Source organism: Henckelia pumila, chromosome 2 (genome assembly GCF_033568475.1).
Source record: "Henckelia pumila isolate YLH828 chromosome 2, ASM3356847v2, whole genome shotgun sequence".
NCBI lineage: Eukaryota > Viridiplantae > Streptophyta > Magnoliopsida > Lamiales > Gesneriaceae > Henckelia > Henckelia pumila.
The window spans coordinates 169,317,696-169,337,827 of record NC_133121.1 but is presented as its reverse complement, the minus strand read 5'-3'; the positions used below and the strand labels follow the sequence as shown (position 1 = coordinate 169,337,827).

General features: G+C 31.4%; 1 protein-coding gene and 1 long non-coding RNA gene across 3 annotated transcripts; both read left to right on the top strand.

Annotated features, from left to right (window-relative positions):
• The first annotated feature begins 926 nt into the window (after positions 1-926).
• LOC140885529 (uncharacterized) lies at positions 927-3,117 on the top strand. 2 transcript variants are annotated; one of them, XR_012150983.1, is made up of 4 exons: positions 927-998; positions 1,624-1,799; positions 1,917-2,068; positions 2,651-3,117. It is a non-coding gene; the product is annotated as an uncharacterized lncRNA (long non-coding RNA). The 2 variants fall into 2 exon arrangements; XR_012150984.1 differs by having other exon boundaries at positions 1,906-2,068.
• Positions 3,118-9,602: 6,485 nt separating this feature from the next.
• On the top strand, positions 9,603-18,515 carry LOC140883705 (disease resistance protein RPM1-like). The gene is made up of 4 exons (XM_073290274.1): positions 9,603-9,676; positions 9,831-9,874; positions 15,076-15,155; positions 15,671-18,515. Exon 4 carries the CDS (start codon positions 15,703-15,705, stop codon positions 18,487-18,489), a length of 2,787 nt encoding a protein of 928 aa, XP_073146375.1. The 5' UTR covers positions 9,603-9,676; positions 9,831-9,874; positions 15,076-15,155; positions 15,671-15,702; the 3' UTR covers positions 18,490-18,515.
• Positions 18,516-20,132: the final 1,617 nt, after the last annotated feature.

Genomic DNA, 20,132 nt, shown 5'->3' with positions numbered 1-20,132 from the left:
GCGCACCTCCACGAGCAAACAGCCAACCATCACACAAAAGGGATGAAATTTTTCACAAAAATTGAGGAAAAAGTGGAGGGGGTATGCGACGGCGGCTGCTTACATTGGCGATCCATAAAGGCCAGTGATGATTCAGAACCGTCATACCACTTCAATGTGTTAATTTTTTTCCATCATTGGGCTAATTTATAAAAAAATTAAAAAAAATCGAATTTTTTTGAAGAACCCACGAATGGGTGAATTTGGTACAAGGAGGCGGCAGCTAGGGTTCAGCTTTATAGAGAATTGTCGAGGAAGGTATGATTTATTGGGCCAAACTATGGCCCAATCATCATAGTGGTCTAGGTCTTTTCTACTTTTCGTTTTTACGTGAAGACCGGCCCAAATATGTGGGGCAAAAACTATTGGGTGACCGTTGTACGGATCTATTTTGGTGAGACGGGCTAATCCAATTTTAAAAATTTAACCGGTCAAGGGTCAAGAGAACTTTATGATTCGGTTAAATTTAATGTTTGGACTAGGGTGAAAACGAATCGAATGGAGCCGAATAATGGTAAAATTTTAAGGTTCGAATTCGGCTTGATAAGAGTATATTCGAGTTCGAGCTCGATTCGAAGTTCGATAATTTCAAATATTTTGGCTCGAGTTCGGCTCGAAATGAAGTTGGAGTTCAAGTTCGGTTCGAAATATTCAAACCTATTCGTGAACTATTCGGATATTATGATTCGAAAGCTCGAAATGTATATATTATTTTATAATTATATTATATTAATTAAATATTAAGGCTCGCGAACAGAGTAATTTTGGCTCGAGCTCGGCTCAAAAAAATGTTTAAACATGTTCAAATTCGGCTCGAGTTCAATAAGCTCGATTACGAATCAAATATTTATCAAACGAGCTTGTAACATGTTCGGATGGTTTGCATCCCAGTTTGGACTGGCCTGTTCAAGAATCAAAGAATGCTTTCTCCTCCAAACACTTTGCAGAATTGCATCGAGGTAATTTTTTCCTCTCATCTTCTTTTGAATTTTTTTCCATTTCTATTCGTTTTCTTTTGGGAATTTTCTATGGATTTAGGTTTCGTTTTTATGTTGGTGGCATTGTATGGATTTAGGCTTACATATATGTTTCTTGTCCTTTTTCTACCCATGGATTATCCACTGCGTAGGAATTGGTTTCCGAGTGATGGTTTTTTTGTTGATTTTGATTATGGTTTGCTAGTCTGAGTTATGGGATTTGATCGCTGAAATTAGTTGTGCGAGTGAAAATTTGCAGAAAGGGACGATTCTGCGCAGTGGGTTGGTTGCTGGGAGGATTATGTATTTTTGTTCGATGTTTTGTTGCTCAAAGGGTTCAGATCTGTATGTGATTCTGTTTAATGTTTTGTCTAAACTGTTCATTATGTTGTTTTTTGTTGTTTGGACTTTGAATCTCTTTAAAATGATTTGTTTCGTAATTTTGAATTTACATTAGGAATGATTTTGATCCACATTTGTTGTACGAGGACATACTGTTTGATTGTTTTGCAGAGCTTTTTTTTGGTTCTATAGTCACTGAGAAAATTTTTATAGAAACTAGTCTTTATTTGTCATTTTTTCTTGAATTCCCTCTACCTTTGTTTAGATTTCTGGAAGTGGCATTTTGAATTTGACAAGAAAAAAAGAAAAAAGGAATCGACACGGAGGATTTTTGCTCTGAAAGAGTTGCAATTGGCTACTAATAATTTTACTTATGATAGCAAGGTTGGAGAAGGTGGATTTGGCAGTGTGTATTGGGGTCAGCTCAGGGATGGTTCTCAGGTGAGATTGTGGTGCTTCTCGTTCCAATTCAATTTGTTTTTCATTTTTTCTCATTGTCATATAAGCTGATTGTATGCTTTTTAGTCGACTTGAGATATTTCTTTAGTGATTTCACAGGTTTACGTCACGTCTCTTGTGAAAAGTGAGATTGATCTAAGCGGAAAATAAGGATGATCGACCAAATTTCAAGCTCGTGCAGAATGAGCTCAGAAGTTTTGTCTCATGGATATGTTTCATGAGCTGGGTCACAAGTCCGTATGGCTTGCGAGGTCAGACTTCTGAATGTGTGTTATTATATAGAAAGCATTAATAATGATTTTATTTTTGTACCACTTGAAGATTTGTGCGGTCTCGAGTCTGAGATATGATGAACCAAGTAACTAAAGGCAGTACTGATCCATGGTGATTCTGGTCTTGATTTTACAAAATCAAGTTGCATATATGGAAGATGATTGAGAATTTTTATAAGCTGATTCTGCTACTTGGTGTATATATACAGTGGCACAAGATTTGATGGCCACAAATTTTCTTGTGCACAAAAAAAATATGATTTATTTTCTCTTAGTTTGTTTTTTCCTTTAAAAGAGTACTCTGTGTTTTTAGTTTTTGGATTTTATTATAAGAACGTTGTTTCAATAGAGGATAAAAATGGGGAAAATGATTCGGCCAAAGCTCCCTTTTGGTTTTTAATGTGAAGCATATACAAAGGTGAGTGCCTATGTAACTCATATCGTGCTTTCAAAGAAGTCTTGGAATCGCTTTGTTCACAAGAGTGAAGGTATCATGAGCCTGTGTTAGTTTCAGTGACTCATTTTCCATTATCTTGTTGCTGACGATGACGTTCTTAGCAGAATTGGAGCAGGCATTCACCCATTTCTGGATCACATATTCTTGCATGAACACTGTGAAGGTCATCTCTAATAAGCAACCTTTCGAGGTTTTGAGTCTCGCGAGATCGATAGCTGATGATGCTCTCCAAACATGAGGATTTGCTATCCAGAGAAAATGGAAGCTCACATTGTGCACTCTTATTGCGAGGAAAGATCACTTGTTACTTTAGCTTCTGACATTAACTATCTACCCAGTGGTACGTACAACTTGCTTGTTTTTAGACCATGCAAGTGTGGCCCTCTCTAACCTTGTTGTTTTCCTGTTTCATGTTCAAAATCTCGGCTTCGAACTTGGCGACTTGATGGCTGCTGAATCTGATCTCTTCCTCCGCACACCGTCCTTCAAAACCCGACTTGATAGCATTTATTGTTTTCCTGATTCATGTTGACAAAGCTAATACTTTTATCATAAAAACTAATATTTTTTATAGGAGAAGTAATATTTTTTATGTAAAATTATCATAATCTAGAAATAATACTTTTATCTTAACGAGTAATATTTTTATGTCAATTTAGCATACGATGGAATTAATATTTTTAACAAAACAAACTAATACTTATAACAAAAAAGGTAATATTTTTAACATAAAAATTACTACTTTTATGTCGAATAAGTATGCATTAATTGTGACAGCATGTAAACGCACACGTTAGAAGAAATTTTTTTAATAAAAAATATGATATTTTTTGAAAAAACAAAGTAATACCTTTGGTAGAAAAAAAATTATTTTTTATGTCTAATTAGCATACATTAGAAGTAACATATTTATCATAAACACTAATATTTTGTATACAAAAAAAAATATTTTTTGAAAAAAAGCAATATTTTTTTATGTAGAATTAGAAAACGATTGAATCAATACTCGTAACAAAAATACTAATAATTTTGACTTAAAAAATAATATTTTTAAAATAAAAGATATAATTTTTTATGTTAAATATGCATACCTTAGGTTGAAGTAATATTTTTCACATAAAAATTGATATTTTTATCATAAAAACTAATATTTTTCTTAGAAAAACTAAAACTTTTCACAGGATAAGTAATACTTTTTATGTCTAATTAGTATAAATTAAAATTAATACATTTAATAAAAAAACTAATACGTTTGACAAAAATACTTTTTTATGTCAAATTAGCATACTCTAGAAATAAAAATTTTATCATAAAAAGTAATATTTTTTTTATTAAAAAAAGTAATATTTTTCCACAGAAAAACTAATATTTTTTATGTTAAATTAGCATAATTTAGAAGTAATACTTTTAACAGAAAAACTAATACACTTGATCGAAAACATATTATCTTTTACAAAAAAATATTACTTTATTTTATATCCAATCATTCAAATTATAAATATTAATAGAATGTTGAATAGAGTTAGTGTTTCCTTAGTAATTAACAAATTATTAGAATGTCATTAAGTAGTCAAGGTATTCACAATTTTTTTTGCAAAGTAATACTTTGATATAAAGAATAATACTTTTGCAATGAAAACTAATATTTTTCACGTAAAAAATGATATTTTGAGTCAAATAAACATATATCTGTTTAGCAGAAAAAACGATGGTAAAAACAAAAATTTAAAAAATAAGCATAAATCATCAAAAGAACTCATGTATGCGTCATTTCCAGCTCAAAACCAGAAGAAAAACATAAAAATTTCCGAGATTTGAAACGCAACAAAAATGAATTCCAAAAATGTCGACATTTCCTCCATGAAGCTCATAATGTGTAACTTACAAGAATGCGAATTTCTTTTATGTATATGCTCCAATTGATAGTCATGTTCGTGTTGCTTATTTTAATATCGTTTTGATGTTGTTTTGCATGCATTTATATGTTGTAATTTAGCATTTTGTTCTTATTTTTATATATCATGTCTGCATAACATACTCCCGGATTTATTGTGTAGTACATCGCATTTTACTGGAAAAAAAGAGAAGTGATGGAGAGTTGAAGATGGGGAGTTGAAGATGCCGCAGCAGCTTGGAAGATGTGTTATCGCGCTGCTGTGTTTTTTTTGTGGAGCAGAGTGCGCCGCTCGATCCGTAATCTTCAGCCGATCGAGCAATGCCGAGGAATTGAAGAACAGAAGGTTGATAAAAAGACGCTCGCTCAATCAACAAAGTTTAACCGATTGAGCGGTGCCAAGAAATATGAAAACAGTAGGATTGAAAAAAGACTCTCGCTCGATCCGTAGACTTCAAAAACAGTCATAGCGACTATAAAAAATTTATTAAGTAATAGCGACTCTAAAAAAAATTCATCAAATCATGATGACTATAAAAAAAAAAATTCAAGTCCTAGAAACTAAAAAAATCATAATCCCAAGGGGGTTGCAAGAAAATAATACACAAAAGGATTGCAGGGTACACTCCCCCGAGGACGACATAAAAAAGTAAAAGTTCATCATCGAAATTATTCTATGTCGTGGTCCAAATCCCGCTTGTGAGCAAAAGTGATACTGTCATGATACCCCGCGATCCAATTTTTGGAATATTGAGAATTCACTCATTAAATCCACCATCATTGTTAGGTTCCGCCGAATCAAACATATCATTATCCCGTCATAGACACGGACAATACCTTACCTCGGGACAAACTTCCTACCAAATATATATATTTTTAAAAAATATATAATATACTCATACCACTATCACTCAATGCAACTAACAAGTCGTAATATTTTTAAAATATTAGACAAAAGATGTAAGAGTGGAAAATCAGGATTCTCGAGATTTTATGTTAAGTTAATGCATGCATTTAAGAAAAAATTAAAATAATTATTATTAACAAATCACACAAAAAAACAAACAATAATTATAATTTACAAATAAAATACAATATATGTGTATTGCATAGACGTGTATATATATACATCTATCCATCTCTCATACGGCCCAAGAAATTTATTGCCGCGCCATCGCCTCCTCATCGCTGCTTCCTCATTGTTGCACCATCGCCGCCGCGTCATCGGAGCTCCAGATCCGGCCGTCGCTGCTCCTTATTCTTCTCTCGATCCGGCCGCCGTTGCTCCTTTTTCTTTTCCAGATCCGGTCGCCGCTCCTTCTCCTCCTTCTTCACAGGTCCAGCCGCCGCTCCTCCATTGCCCAGATCTGCGTCTTCATCTGCTCGCGCCGCCGTGCCTGCCTCTCCTTCTCACCGTCGCCGCTACCTCTCCTTCTCTCCGCTGCGCCGCCGCCTCTCAGGTCGCCGGCCGATGATCCATGGTAATGGTGGAGGATTGAATATGCGGATATACACATGTTTGCACGCATAGACACATATGGATACACAAAAAATATACATACATGCCATACTCACACATTCACGTTGAAGAAGAAAAAGGAGAAAGGAAAGAGAAAAAGTTTATCCAAAATTAAGGGTACATGATGACAAAATTGATTTGTACCTGTCCTATAAGGGTTGATTATATCTCTTCTATATCTGTTTGGAACGTGATCACACGAATGCTGAAATAAAAAATTCAAAAATAATTTTGAGTTGGTAGGTTGTGATGAAAATACTATGGTGTTGGATTTATTACGGTAATCAAGCCAAAGTTCTATTGCAATTCCACTATCATTATTCAGACAAGACTCTGAATCCTACCATCTTCAATACAATTAGGACTGTGTTTCCTATCATCTGCAATTTAATTGCACCATATTTCTATTGCAATTATTACAAAAAAATTATTTCAAAATTTCCTACTCTCGATCAACTCGGAGCGCGTGATACGCCCGAAAGTTCAAGAGCTCGGTAATATATGTTCGAAGCAAGAGAGGGATCGAGGGGAGAGAGTTTTGGTTGCGCCGAACCCGAATGGATTAAAACTCAATACAGATGCTGCAATCAGTTTTAGCCTGAATCAATACAATATTGGGGGTGTGGTGCGGGATAGTCAGGGTCGTTTATTGTTGGCCTTTGGTAAGCAAATTAATCAACCTCATTCCGTGATGCATGGAGAGCTTCTGGAGATCAGAGAAGGGGTTAATCTACTTTATGAAAAGGGATATATAAATGTGCTGATTGAATCAGATTCCCTATTGGTAGTGCAATCAGTCACTACCAATTAGAAAAATCTTGATTATGTTGGTGGTTACGCTGAGAAAATATCAACAATGTTAAAGGCGGTAGTGCAATCAGTCACTACCAATTAGAAAAATCTTGATTATGTTGGTGGTTACGCTGAGAAAATATCAACAATGTTAAAGGCGCATGTAATTTCTAGAATTGGGCATATTCGTAGAGAAGCTAATAGTGTAGCTCATAAAATTGCTAATTTTGTTCTTTCTTCTCAGTTACCTTTTATTTGGGTAAATGGTGAATTTCATTTTTGGTTGGTTATTCTTGTAATGAACGATTATTCTTAATAAATTTACAAGCTTTTCGTCAATATATATATATATATATATATATATATATATTTAATTTAATTTTCTCTCATATCATTTCGATTTTAAAAAATAATAACTTACATTTTAAAATTATTTTAAAAAATACTTCATTTTCTTATTTTTCTACAAAACACACACATTGCGTGTTCCATCGTATATTAATAGCCAGAGCAATATGAAATTTAGGTCAAAGATGAAATGATCATCCTTTCTTGCTGGTTCATCCAATCTCGGCCGGCCAATATGAAATGATAAAATAATAATAATAATAATAAACATATAATAATAAGAATAAGAATAATAATAATAATAAAAATAATAATAATAATAATAATAATAATAATAATAATAATAATAATAATAATAATAATAATAATAATAATAATAATAACAACAACAATAAACATATAAATTATGAATTTAGATAATCAATAACACGGAAATATACCTACATAATTTTTATATATCAATTGGATGTAATACGTCCAATAACGAGAGTAATAATTATTTAAAATCGTCTTTTAATGTGTGTCTGAGTTGGTGAATTAGGTGAACATTTGACTAGTAATCAAGATACTGATTCTCTCTACCAATATTTTCTCGGACGAGAATGTAGTACATGATTTTTCCAGTGCGATTTATCTAACTAACATGATTTATAGTATATTATGTTAGTTCGAAGGTATACCCAATACATACCGAAAAATAAAGATTACGAGTTCTCACATCATAAAAAAAATATTGTAAAAAATCCAAAATATTTTCATGAGTATTTTAAATGTGGTTGAATGTTATAACCATATTAAAACGTATAGACTATTGGTAGTTATTACTTGCAAACTAATTAATGATGTCGTCATGATTTTAGATGGTTGACATTTATACAACATTTTTTTTTTTTTTACAAGTATATTAGATATCAAATTACATCTCAATTGTAACACTAAAGAAAGAAATTGCCCGCACACAACCGACGGGACTTAAGCATGGACTCGAGACGTGCTTGTCTCGAGTAAAGAAACTAACCAAATCAACCTAAATAAATTAGGAAATTAACCCGCAGTCAGCGGAAATCGAACCTGAGACCTATTGATCTCAGGGCCACAGTCTTGACCACTAGGCCAAGACCTCATTGGCGATATTTATACAACATATTATAATCCATTGGTTGAAATCAGCGCCGTACTTGAGATTTTCTTGGTCTGAATCGATTTTTTTTAACATAAGCCCCCTTAAAATGAACTGTGAATTTTATCAATTAAAATTTCAAAATATAAAATAAAACATACAAATTTTAGGAGTCATTATTTGTATATAGTACTCAAAAAAATTAGAATATTCAAAATATTAATGTGATTTTAAACCTAACAGTACCTTTATATATCTATATATAATAATAGAATTGATTTTTTTAGGCCCCTCCAATCTTGGGCCCTGAAGAGAATGACTTTATCAGATTGTGCTCAAGTCCGGCCCTGGTTGAAACCGGCATTTGTTTTTGTTTTCTAAAAAAATAGAAAAAAAAAACTACTTAATTTTTTTAAATTCCAAATTAAAGTGTAAAATTACTATTAAGGTGACGACTACTTTAATTCTATGTATAGTTTCATTGTTGATATTTGTATTTACATAATTCTAGAATCGCAATTTGTGTTTCCGTAAAAAAAAAAAAAGGTTAATGTTAATTATTCATTGGTTTTTAAGAGTAAAATATTAGACATGATAACCTCAGATGAAATTCATATTAGAAATTATTTACATGATTTACTATTTTATAATTCCAACATGGCAACTTGTCAGTATATATTCATATCACATATGAATCATCGTCATATTGTGAAAGTCAAAATTCATATACATTATACAAATCCGAAAACTATGATTTGGAGACAAGAAGGGCCGAGGGGTTCTGCGTTCTTTCACCACATTTTAAGTATTAAATTAAATTGTTGTGAAAAAAAGTGTTAAATTACATTGCATTATGTTTTTTCTATCACAAAAATTCCAATGAGAACATACGTCAATTTATGAGAAAGATCTCTTATGAACTCGATTCATGACAAATATTATTATTAAATCAAACGTATTATTTTTCATTCCAAATATAAATCAAGATATCTACTCTTTGTCTATATATGTTGTCTTATTAACCACGCTAGGTTTTTAAAAATTTCAATTGGTTTGTTTAACCAAATTTAGTTTTAATCTTGTAACTTTTAATTCCTTTAGTATTTTCTAGTCATTTCTTTTGACGTTGGCAATTTGAGCACTTTCGTTTAAAAATGACTAAAATTATAAAAAAAAAATTAAAAGATACGAGACCAAGACCTAATATTTAACGAACCAAATTCATAAAGAAATAAACATATAAATAGAAAATTATAATTAAAGTACGAAATTTCCAAGATAACCAAGTCCAGAAATTTGAGCTACGCGTCTAAATAATATAAGCACAAACTTTAAACAATGTCAACTCCTCCGGCCGAGAAGGTATTATATAATCTTCTTCTCCTAGTCCTAGCATACATTTTATTTTCCAAGAAAGAAATAACAGTGGGAGCCGACGGATATTTGATTCTTTTGAGGTATATATTCTTCTATCCAATATATATGATATTTGATTCTTTTGTTAATAAATTAATTCTACAATACGATCACCATTTTCGTCTTAATTATATTCATGACTTAATCACTTGTAACATTTTATTTTCAATTTTTTTTTTGTTTGGTTTTATGCAGAAAGATAATTAAATCTGCACTGCACAAGAGACTACGTACATCAAGTAAGGCTTTTTGATAAGATAATCATAAGATAAGAGACATCTACTCCACCACTGAATCAAATATGTGAATTAATCAATATATACCAAGAATTGTTGTCTCCTAAAAATAGTGATTGCTTCTTACGTATTTGATTCGTATAATTTTTTTACTTAGAATATTTTTTGTGTGTTTTCATATCATTTTAATATCAGCATAGAAACATCTGCATTTGAGCACTATCATTTTTATTATAGTTTTATTATTTACGATTAAACAATGAATAAATTCTATTACTTATATATATACACATTAGTCATACTAATTAAAATGATTTTTTTAGAGTTCAAAGTACAATCTTCATCTAGAATATAAATATATAATATAACTGCTCGCACAACTGACAGAACTTTGAGCATGGACTCGAGACATATTTATTTCGAGTGGAGAATCACAAAGAAATATATAAATCTACCTAAATAAATTAAAAAAACTATCCGTACTTAGCGGGAGTCGAACCTGAGACTAGAGCCGTCAATTTGGGTTGGGCCCATCGGATCGGTCCCCTACTACACAATTTAATTGGTTTGGGTTGAAATTTTTTCGACCCAACTAAAGGCGGGCCTAGGCGGGCTTGGGTTGGTCTGCGGGCCTGGAAAATTTTTTTTATATTTTTTTTACTTTACGGTGATATATGTTTTTTTTTCACAGTAATGATATATGTACTTTTATTAATGAAAATTGTGAATTTTTTGTATTAATTACTTTATATAAAATTTGTACGTGCGAAATAAATAATTAAAAATTTTATTAATATGTTTCTATTAGTATTTATTTATGAAATAAAATTTATAATTAATTATAATGATTTATATATTTATTTTTATTTGTGAGCCAACCCGAATGTCGGCTCGCCTAACCCGCAATCCATCATGTGTTGGGTTGTGTTGGGATGAGGATTTCCATCACGCTGCGACGGTGGGCCGGCCCGCCATCGACCCATCAAACGACAGTGTTTGGTGGGTTGACCCGCCAAACGACGTATTTACGATGGATCGGCCCGTCCCGTTATGAGTTGGTCTGTTTAACAGCTCTACTTGAGATTAACTTGTCTCATGGCAATGGCTAAGGCCTCAGGGCAAAGTAAACCGATTTCCAAATGATACAATTACTGAGTGAATTTGAATACATCATAATTAACATTAAATCTAATCTAAATTTTATGTAAAAGTATGGATAAAAATTTGAATTATGTATTTATTTTTGTTTCCTTGACATCTTTAAATTTTCAATATTGCACATTTATGATTGGTCTTCCGCACTTTGGTATTCCGAATTATTTCAAACCAATCCATCGTTGAATTCTCTATAAATATTGTGTATTTACCTTTTAATCCTTTATATCTTTAAATTCCCGATATTGCCAATTGGTGATATCATTTTTTTTCCCCCGTTGGTTCCAGATAATTTTAAATCTACCCATCGTATTCCGAATTCACTTAAATACAATATTAATTAATAGTTATGATTCACTAATACAAATAAATCGTCCATCAAGTATTCTAAAGAATTGTTATTATTAAATTGTTTTTTTATTATTAAGCTTAAAAAAATTAATAACTTGAATTAATTTTGATAATAATATCCATCCAAATATAAATACATATTAAATTGTTTTCATTCATATCCTAATTATAAATTAATTTGCGACCGTCGACTGTTATCCACCTTTTAATTATTGTATTACTAGCGTTTTTTACATGCAATGCATGTATATACATAAATTTTTTTTATGTTAATTAATTCTATGTTATTTTTAGAACTCACATGATGAATTAAATATTCAAAAATTTTAAGAGTGATAACTATCTAATCTAAAATTATAAAATAAAAACAAAGATGACGAGTGTCATTTTGATAAATAAGATAAAATATAATGGCTAAAAAAATTAGGTGACCATATAAAAATTAAAATGACTAATTTGTCTAATAATTTTTATTTTTTTGGGAATTAAATTAGGATATAATAGTAATTTTATCTCAATCTTCACTAATTAATTTAAAGTTGGTTAATTAAAAATTCCCTATTATAATAATATAGTAAGATGTATTATTTTATATGTCAGGTAATTAATATATATATTTATCTTATAAAATTTAAGATCAGATTTTTTTTTAAAGATGATAAGATAATTTTTTTTTGATGTAATGATAATAATATTTAAGATTATTGTCGTGACCACGGTTGAAAAAAGCACTGCCTAGGACCATATAGGTGTTATGCAATTACCCACCATCTCGTTTTTTAGAAAATCGGTGACTTTAGGGGATGCTGGAAAAATCGGCTGCCGAGGCGGTTTGATTTTATTTTTTTAAAAAATTTAAAATATTAATAAATTATTTTTAGAAAAAATGGTTGAACAAATTTATTTATATTTTGTTGAAATATTTACAAATAAAATATGTACGCACATTAATAATCATGGTTGAAAAAATATTAATGAAAATATTGAACACATTTATGCATATTTTGACTAATTTTTTTTAATAAATATAAAATATGTTTTTATGTTTTTATAATTACTTAATATATTTTTTAAAAAACCACATAGGAGTCGTCTAAATGGTTGCTTAAGTATCTAAGTGCTAATTAAGCGATTGGTGACCGAGCATCTACCGTTTAGCATTTTTTAGAACCTTAATCATGGCCCAACATTTCTGTAAAAATTTACAAGTCATTAGTTCCAAAAAAAAAAAAAAAAATATTTCTGTACTTAGAGAGTATTAATCTCAATTTCCATTAATGTATTGACCAAAATATCATTCAAAAAAATCCAATATTAGTTCCACGTGTGAATCACGTGTTTCTTACTAGTCTATCTTATCTTAAAAAAGAAGAGTTTAATTGTGTATTGTCTATATTGTCCTTATGCTTATTTATTGCTTTAAATTAGTTTTTATTTATTGTGTGTTATATTGACAATGATATCCTTTAATTGATTATTTTTATTTTTGGCAAACTCATTGTTTCAATTTTAAATGATCCTAAAAATTAATTGTCCAAAAATATTTTTGGCAAACTCATTTTTTCAATTTTAAATGATCTTAAAAATTAATTATTGTCCAAAAATATTGTTAAATTTGTTCATAAAATTTAAAAGGCACACACAAGAAATCGTTACTTTTATTTTCAACTTAGTTTTTATGTTTTAATTTTTCATAAAATTTAAAAGGCACACACAAAAAATCGTTACTTTTTTTTTCCATTTAGTTTTTATGTTTCACCTTTTTGAAATAGTTATGTTTTTCTTTGTATCTATTATTTTAGTTTTCTCTTCTTAATTTCTTTTCTTCTTATTACTTAAAAAATTAAAATTATAAATTAATTATAATATATCTTATAACATAGGTAGTTGCTACAAAAAAATTAATTTTAAAATATTGTTATCAAATAAAAGTTAGTTTGCTGTGTATTAATATTTCTCAAAATAAAAAAATAAATAAGATAAAATTAATTTTAATATTTATTACATTAAAAATTATTTTATTAATCACAGGAGTATATATCATAAAATATAAAATTATAAAAATCTTTTTTAATACTAAATTTTAAGAAAATTTTTCTTTTATATTCCAAAATTTTATTAAATTTTGGTAATAAAATATTTTAAAATTCTAATATTATATATATATATATATATATATATATTATATAGTAAAATATTGTGACGATATTTTAAAATATTAAAATTTTTGAAAAGTTTAGTTGTTGAAAATTGAAATATAAAACAAAATTTTTGTAAGTGAAATTTCTTAAAGGCAATATTTTATTATTTAAGAAATGATATTATAAAATCAATTTTGTCTAATATTAAGTTAAGTAAGGAATGCCAGTGTTATTGACATTTTTTGGAGTATAATAACACACTCCTTTGATTAATTGTGTATGTTAATTTTTTTTTTTTTTATCTAATCTAATATGTCTTAAAAAGAAAGAGTTTAATTTTGTATTGTATATATTGTCCTTGGGTTTATTTTATTTCTTTAAATTAGTTTTCAATTTGCATTTGATTTATTGTGTGTGTTATATTTTTATTGAAGTGTTTAATTTGTTTTCTCCAAATGATGAAAATGTATGACATCAACATATTTTGAGGTTCAAGAATGGAGAATTTGTTGGATAGTAAAACATCGATGTATTTGTTATGACTAATCTTATATTTTCAATATTATGCGTTATATATAATAATTTTCTAATATATCTTACAAATGAAGAGTTTAATTGTGTATTTTTATATTGTCATTGAGTTTAATTTATTGTCTTAAATTAGTCTTCTAATATATCTTAAAATGAGATAGTTTAATTGTGTATTGTTACTATTGTCTATATTCTCATTGGTTTATTTTATTGCTTTAAATTAGTCTTCGATTTGCATTTGATTTATTGTGTGTGTTAAATTTTTATTTAAGTATTTATTTTTTTTTCTCCAAATGGCGAAAATGGATGACATCAAAATATTTCGATGTTCAAGAATGGAGAATTTTTTGGACAATAAAATGTCGATGTATTTGTTATAAATTATCTTTTATTCTCAATAAATGTGTTATATTTAATAATTTTCTAATATATATCTTAAAAAAGAAGAGTTTAATTGTGTATAGTCGATATTGTCCTTGGGTTTAATTTATTTCCTTAACATGTGTGTTAAATTTTTATTTAAGTGTTTAATTTGTTTTCTTCACATGGCGAAAATGGATGACATCAACATATTTCGAGGTTCAAGAATGGAGATTTTGTTCGACAGGAAAACGTCGACGTATTTGTTATTACTAATATTTTATTCTCAATATTATGTGTTATATATAATAATTTTAGAATATATCTTAAAAAGGAAAAGTTTAATTGTGTATTGTTTATATTGTCATTGAGTTTAATTTATTTCTTTAAATTAGTTTTCATTTTGCATTTGATTTATTGTGTATGTTAAATTTAAATGATAAAAATGGACGACATCAACATATTTCGAGGTTTAAGAATAGAGAATTTGTTGGACAGTAAAACATCGACGTATTTGTTATGATTAATCTTTTATTTTTAATATTATGTGTTATATATAATAATTTTTTTTTTGTGTTAAATTAAGTTTTTGTTTTGCTTTTCGTGTCTATGATTGATATTCTCATTTATATTATGTGTTTTTATACTTGTATCTTTTTTTAACAGCTTTTGATAGAGATTGCATCAAAATGGTCTATAAATCAGGGATCCTGGTACTTAGATTTTAATATTCAGATTTTTCAAAGGTAAAATATCTTTTGGTTCCCATATACATATACAATATATATATATATATATATTTATATATATATATATATTTGAAAAAAAATAATTTTATGTTCTTTATCTTCTTATAAACTCTATCTTACAATATCGTATATCACGTGCAACGCACGTTAAACTTACTAGTACTATATAAATATGTAAGTGGTGTAGTTGAATTTCAAATATATTTTTGTTGTGCATATAAGTAAGACCATAAACTTAATTCAAATCCACATTTCATGTTAATTATAATGGATTTCAAGTTCAACCAATAATGATATTATTTAAAATTCATTCTATTTTGTATTACTAACATGTACATAAGCAAGTTGTATTTTTTAAATTACATCTATTATTTCCTTATAAACAACAAAACTATTTTCTAAATCCATAGATTTCAAATTCATCATTCACCCAACATTGCACTTGGTGTTGTGCCATCATACTTTCATCAGTATTTGACAACAGTTAAATGCATTTTTTTTTAATCTTGCAGCATAACAACAACGAGGACTTGAATGAACAAAAATGGCAGAGAGTGCGGCATCGTTTCTCGTCAATAAGCTCACTGTACTCCTACAACAGGAGCGAAAATTGCTCGGCGGGATCGGAGACAACGCCGTGTATATTCGAGATGAATTGGAACAGACGAGGGAATTCCTTCGAGCTGCTGATGAGAAACAAGAAAGTGATCTCCAACTCAAAGAATGGATCAAGAAAGTGCGTGAAATCACTTACGACACCGAAGATGTCCTCGAAAAGTACATTCTTGAACTAGCCCACTTGCATCATGATGCGGATGGATACAAAAAATACATCAAAATGGTGTATGAACCGGTGAAAAAACTGATGGCTCGCCACCAAATCGCTTCCGAGTTCCAAAAAATCAAGCTGAGAATGGAAAATGTTGCCAAGACTCAACAGAGATTCAAAGACATTTATGATTTCAGGGATCAAGGATCAAGCATCACAACAACATATGACACTCGAGGCGACGCTCTCCTACTGGAGGAAGAAGAAATTGTGGGAACTGAAGAACCAAAGAAACAAATTGTGGAGTGGCTTAAACATACTGATGATGGGCTTATGGTTGTTTCAGTTGTCGGAATGGGCGGGTTGGGGAAGACGACTCTCGTTAAGAAGATATACGATGATGCATCGGTAAAGGCCAATTACGATAGCCATGTGTGGATAACTGTTTCAGAGAAATTCAACTTAGAGCGTCTTTTACGAGACATGATTAACCAGCTCTCTAGTGAAGTCAAGCTACAACCACCTCGAAATCTAGAGGCGATGAATGGCGACGAAATGAAAGAATATGTTTACAAGTTTCTCAAGGACAAGACTTACATGATTGTCCTAGACGATGTTTGGAAAATCGACGTATGGGAGTCAATCAAGTATGCATTTCCAAGAAAGAGAGCTTGCGGCCGCATCATCGTCACGACTCGCTTATACAACATAGGAAATGCTGCTTGTAGCGAGACCTGTGGCCATTTGTACAATTTAGATCCTTTGAGTGCTGAAAACTCGGAAAAATTGTTTTACAGAAAGGCATTTCCTCGAAGCTCATGCCCTTCCGATTTAAATGAAATCGCGAAAAGTATCTTAAAGAGATGTGAAGGCTTGCCGCTTGCGATTGTTGTCATTGGTGGGCTTCTAGCAACCAAGAACAACAAATTCGAAGATTGGAAGACATTTGAAGGTACCATTGGTGTTGAACTACAGGGTGACTATCTCAAAAGATTGAGCAAACTACTGTCTCTCAGTTATTATGACTTGCCTTACTATCTCAAAGCATGCTTCTTGTACTTGAGCATCTTTCCAGAAGACAAATTGCTCCAAAAGTGGGAAGTACTTCGACTATGGATAGCAGAAGGTTTTGTGGAGGCGAAAGAAGGAAAGACGCAGGAAGAAGTGGCAGAGGCCTATCTTAATGAGCTTCTCAACAGAAGTCTTATCCAGGTAGTAGGAACACATCTTGATGGAAGCCCACTATCATTCCGTATCCACGACATTCTACGAGAATACATCATTTCGAAATCTAGAGAACAAAATGTGTTTACAGTATCTAGCGGAGGAGAAATCATTTGTCCTGATAATATCCGACGTATGGCGATCCACATTAGATTACCTAAAGAGATGACTAACGAATTCCACAATGTTAAGTATCTTCGCACCTTGTTTTGGTTTGAGTTTTCAGAATCAGGACTTGTCCTTCATGAGGTTTTGGACAATTGCAAGCTATTGAAGGTATTGCAATTAAGAAAAGCTCCAATAGACAACATCCCAAATGAGGTATTCAAACTATATCACCTCAAATATCTTGACTTAAGTGGAACAAATATCGAAGTTATTCCAAAAGCAATCGGAAATCTTCGAAACCTTGAGACATTATATCTCTACGAATCCAAAGTGACCGATCTGCCTGTTGACATTCTGAAGCTTTGCAAACTTCGACATCTCCTAGTAGGATCATTGAACACCACATATCCCTTCTCTTTTGATTGCGTGCGAGGCTCGAAGGTGCCATGTGAAATAGGATCTTACTTGACATCCTTACAAACACTCTATTGGATAGATGCGGACAAAGTAGACAACATTAAAATAGTGCAAGAAGTAGGGAAGCTAACACAACTCCGAACTTTAGGCATCACAAAGCTGAGAAGAGGAGATGGAAGGGATCTTTTCTTGTCGCTGGCAAAGCTTACCAACCTACGTTCGCTAAACATTTCGTGCATTAACAAGGATGAGTTGATGGATTTGGATCACTCTAATCTGCCTTCTTTAACTTTGCCATTTCTTCGTAAAATCTGTCTACACGGACGTCTGGAGAAGCTTCCTCGGTGGGTGTATTTTCTTCACGGGCTCACTATATTTCAACTATGGGGGAGTAGACTAAGAGAGGATCCAATGCAACATATTGAAGATTTGCGTGGTCTGGTATGCCTAGAAATGGACATGCTTGCGTATGAAGGCGAAGAATTGATTTTCAAAGGAGGGAAATTTCAGAAGCTTGAAACATTGTCTCTAAATAGTTTGAGAGGATTGAGATGTGTTAGAGTGGAGAAAGATTCAATGCCTCATCTGAAACGATTGTATATAAGTGATTGCGGCATAATGGAGGATTTACCGGATGGCATCGAGCATTTGAGCAATCTTCAGCAAGTGGAAGTCGAAACAATGTCGGAGAAATTCAAAGGAAGACTTGCTGAGCAGAAACACAAAGGAGGGCATGAGTGGAAGCTTGCACATGTTCCTAGAGTTGAGGTTTGGGAATTAGTCGATAATGAATGGAAACAACACCAGCTGTAGTTTGAAATGTTATGTGTGAATTCATTCTGTCATGAACACAATATGATGATCATGTTTTGTGTGCTTATTAAGTTTAGTTGATAAATTGTTTGGCATGTATCATATATATATTTCAGTTCATTTGGATTCAAAATCTTAAGTTTTGTTCGAAATTCTTCATCCACAAACTGTATACATATAGTTTGAAATAGATAACACTTATTTATTTGAGCGGACAGTATCAATGAAAAGCAAGGCATATAGTCACTAAAACCATATTAGAAACGGAGACCTGGAGCTTGGAAGACAATCGAAGCATTAAATTGTTATGAATGAATGTTTTGAATACCCATTCTGATCAAGAGCTCGTGAAAGCGTGCAGGAAATAGGGGCTTGGTAAACAAGTCTTCTGATAGCTAGGTATAGAAATAAAGAAAGATGCGATGTCTTTAAAATGCCATTTTGGATATTTTCTTGAACAATATGGCAAATGTGCTTTGCCGCTCGTGAAACACCGATTAGAAGCACTTGTAAGGCTGCTTGATTGTCATATAAAAATTTTGTGAAACGGATCTTCGAACCAACTCGACTCAAGAAAGCGTTGTTGGTCAAATGTGCAGAAATTCAAGATATGACTACAACAGAAAATGGTTTCGTAAGCAAAATACAAAATGCTAGGAATCAACCAGAAGAGTTTTGATCTTCCGAGAACGTTAATAGATAAACACGAATGCAGCAACAAGAACACAATCCCAACGAACAGATAAAACCCAACGCACGCAGATCAAACACCAACTCACGCGAAAGCAAATAAACGATACAAGTATTTAGGTGGTTTGGCAAGAAATTTACCTACGTCACGGGAGAGCAACACAACACTTTTATTAATCACCAACAGAAACAATCCAAACTCAAACACCAGAGCTTATTACATAGACAGCCAAGAAAAACTCTAACGCTAGATACAGACACAATTCAAGCTTTAATCCTTGAATTCTTTCCGTCACAATCTGCGCCCTAGTTCTCTCCTCCAAAATCTCTATTTTCTTCCCCCTCGAATATTTTCTGAAGATTGAAGAATTTTATTTTCTGTTATATTGGTTACGGCCAGCTTCCATATACTTATATAGAGAATTACACCGACTTTCTTCTTGGGCTTTAGGTCAACAACAACTTACGGCCCAATTATAAAGTCAACATGATCCAACCCGATAAGTCATCTCACATGAGGCTGATCTGCACTCGTACTTTGATCTTCATTGATCTGCCTTCAAGCTTACATCTTCTCGGACCCTTCATCTGACTTCTAACCAAGTCCAAGTACTCGAGCAATCGATCTGCATGAACTCATCCAAAGACTCATCTGACCATCAACTTCGATCTGATTCCCGTATTCGATCTGGCCATGAATTTATCTGATCACTAAACTCATCTGATCTGTACTATTCGATCTGATACCTTCTCTATTCCCATTTAATCTAATAGAAGCACACTTCAACAATCTCCACCTTGATTCTTTCAGGTTAAATGCTTCTCTCCATCCTAACCTCCTTTGGATAATTTCCAATCACCGTATTAACTAAGTCCACACATTTCTTGAACATAGCTTACGGCAGTGACTTTGTCATAACATCTGCAGGATTTTCTTCTGTTGCTATCTTCAC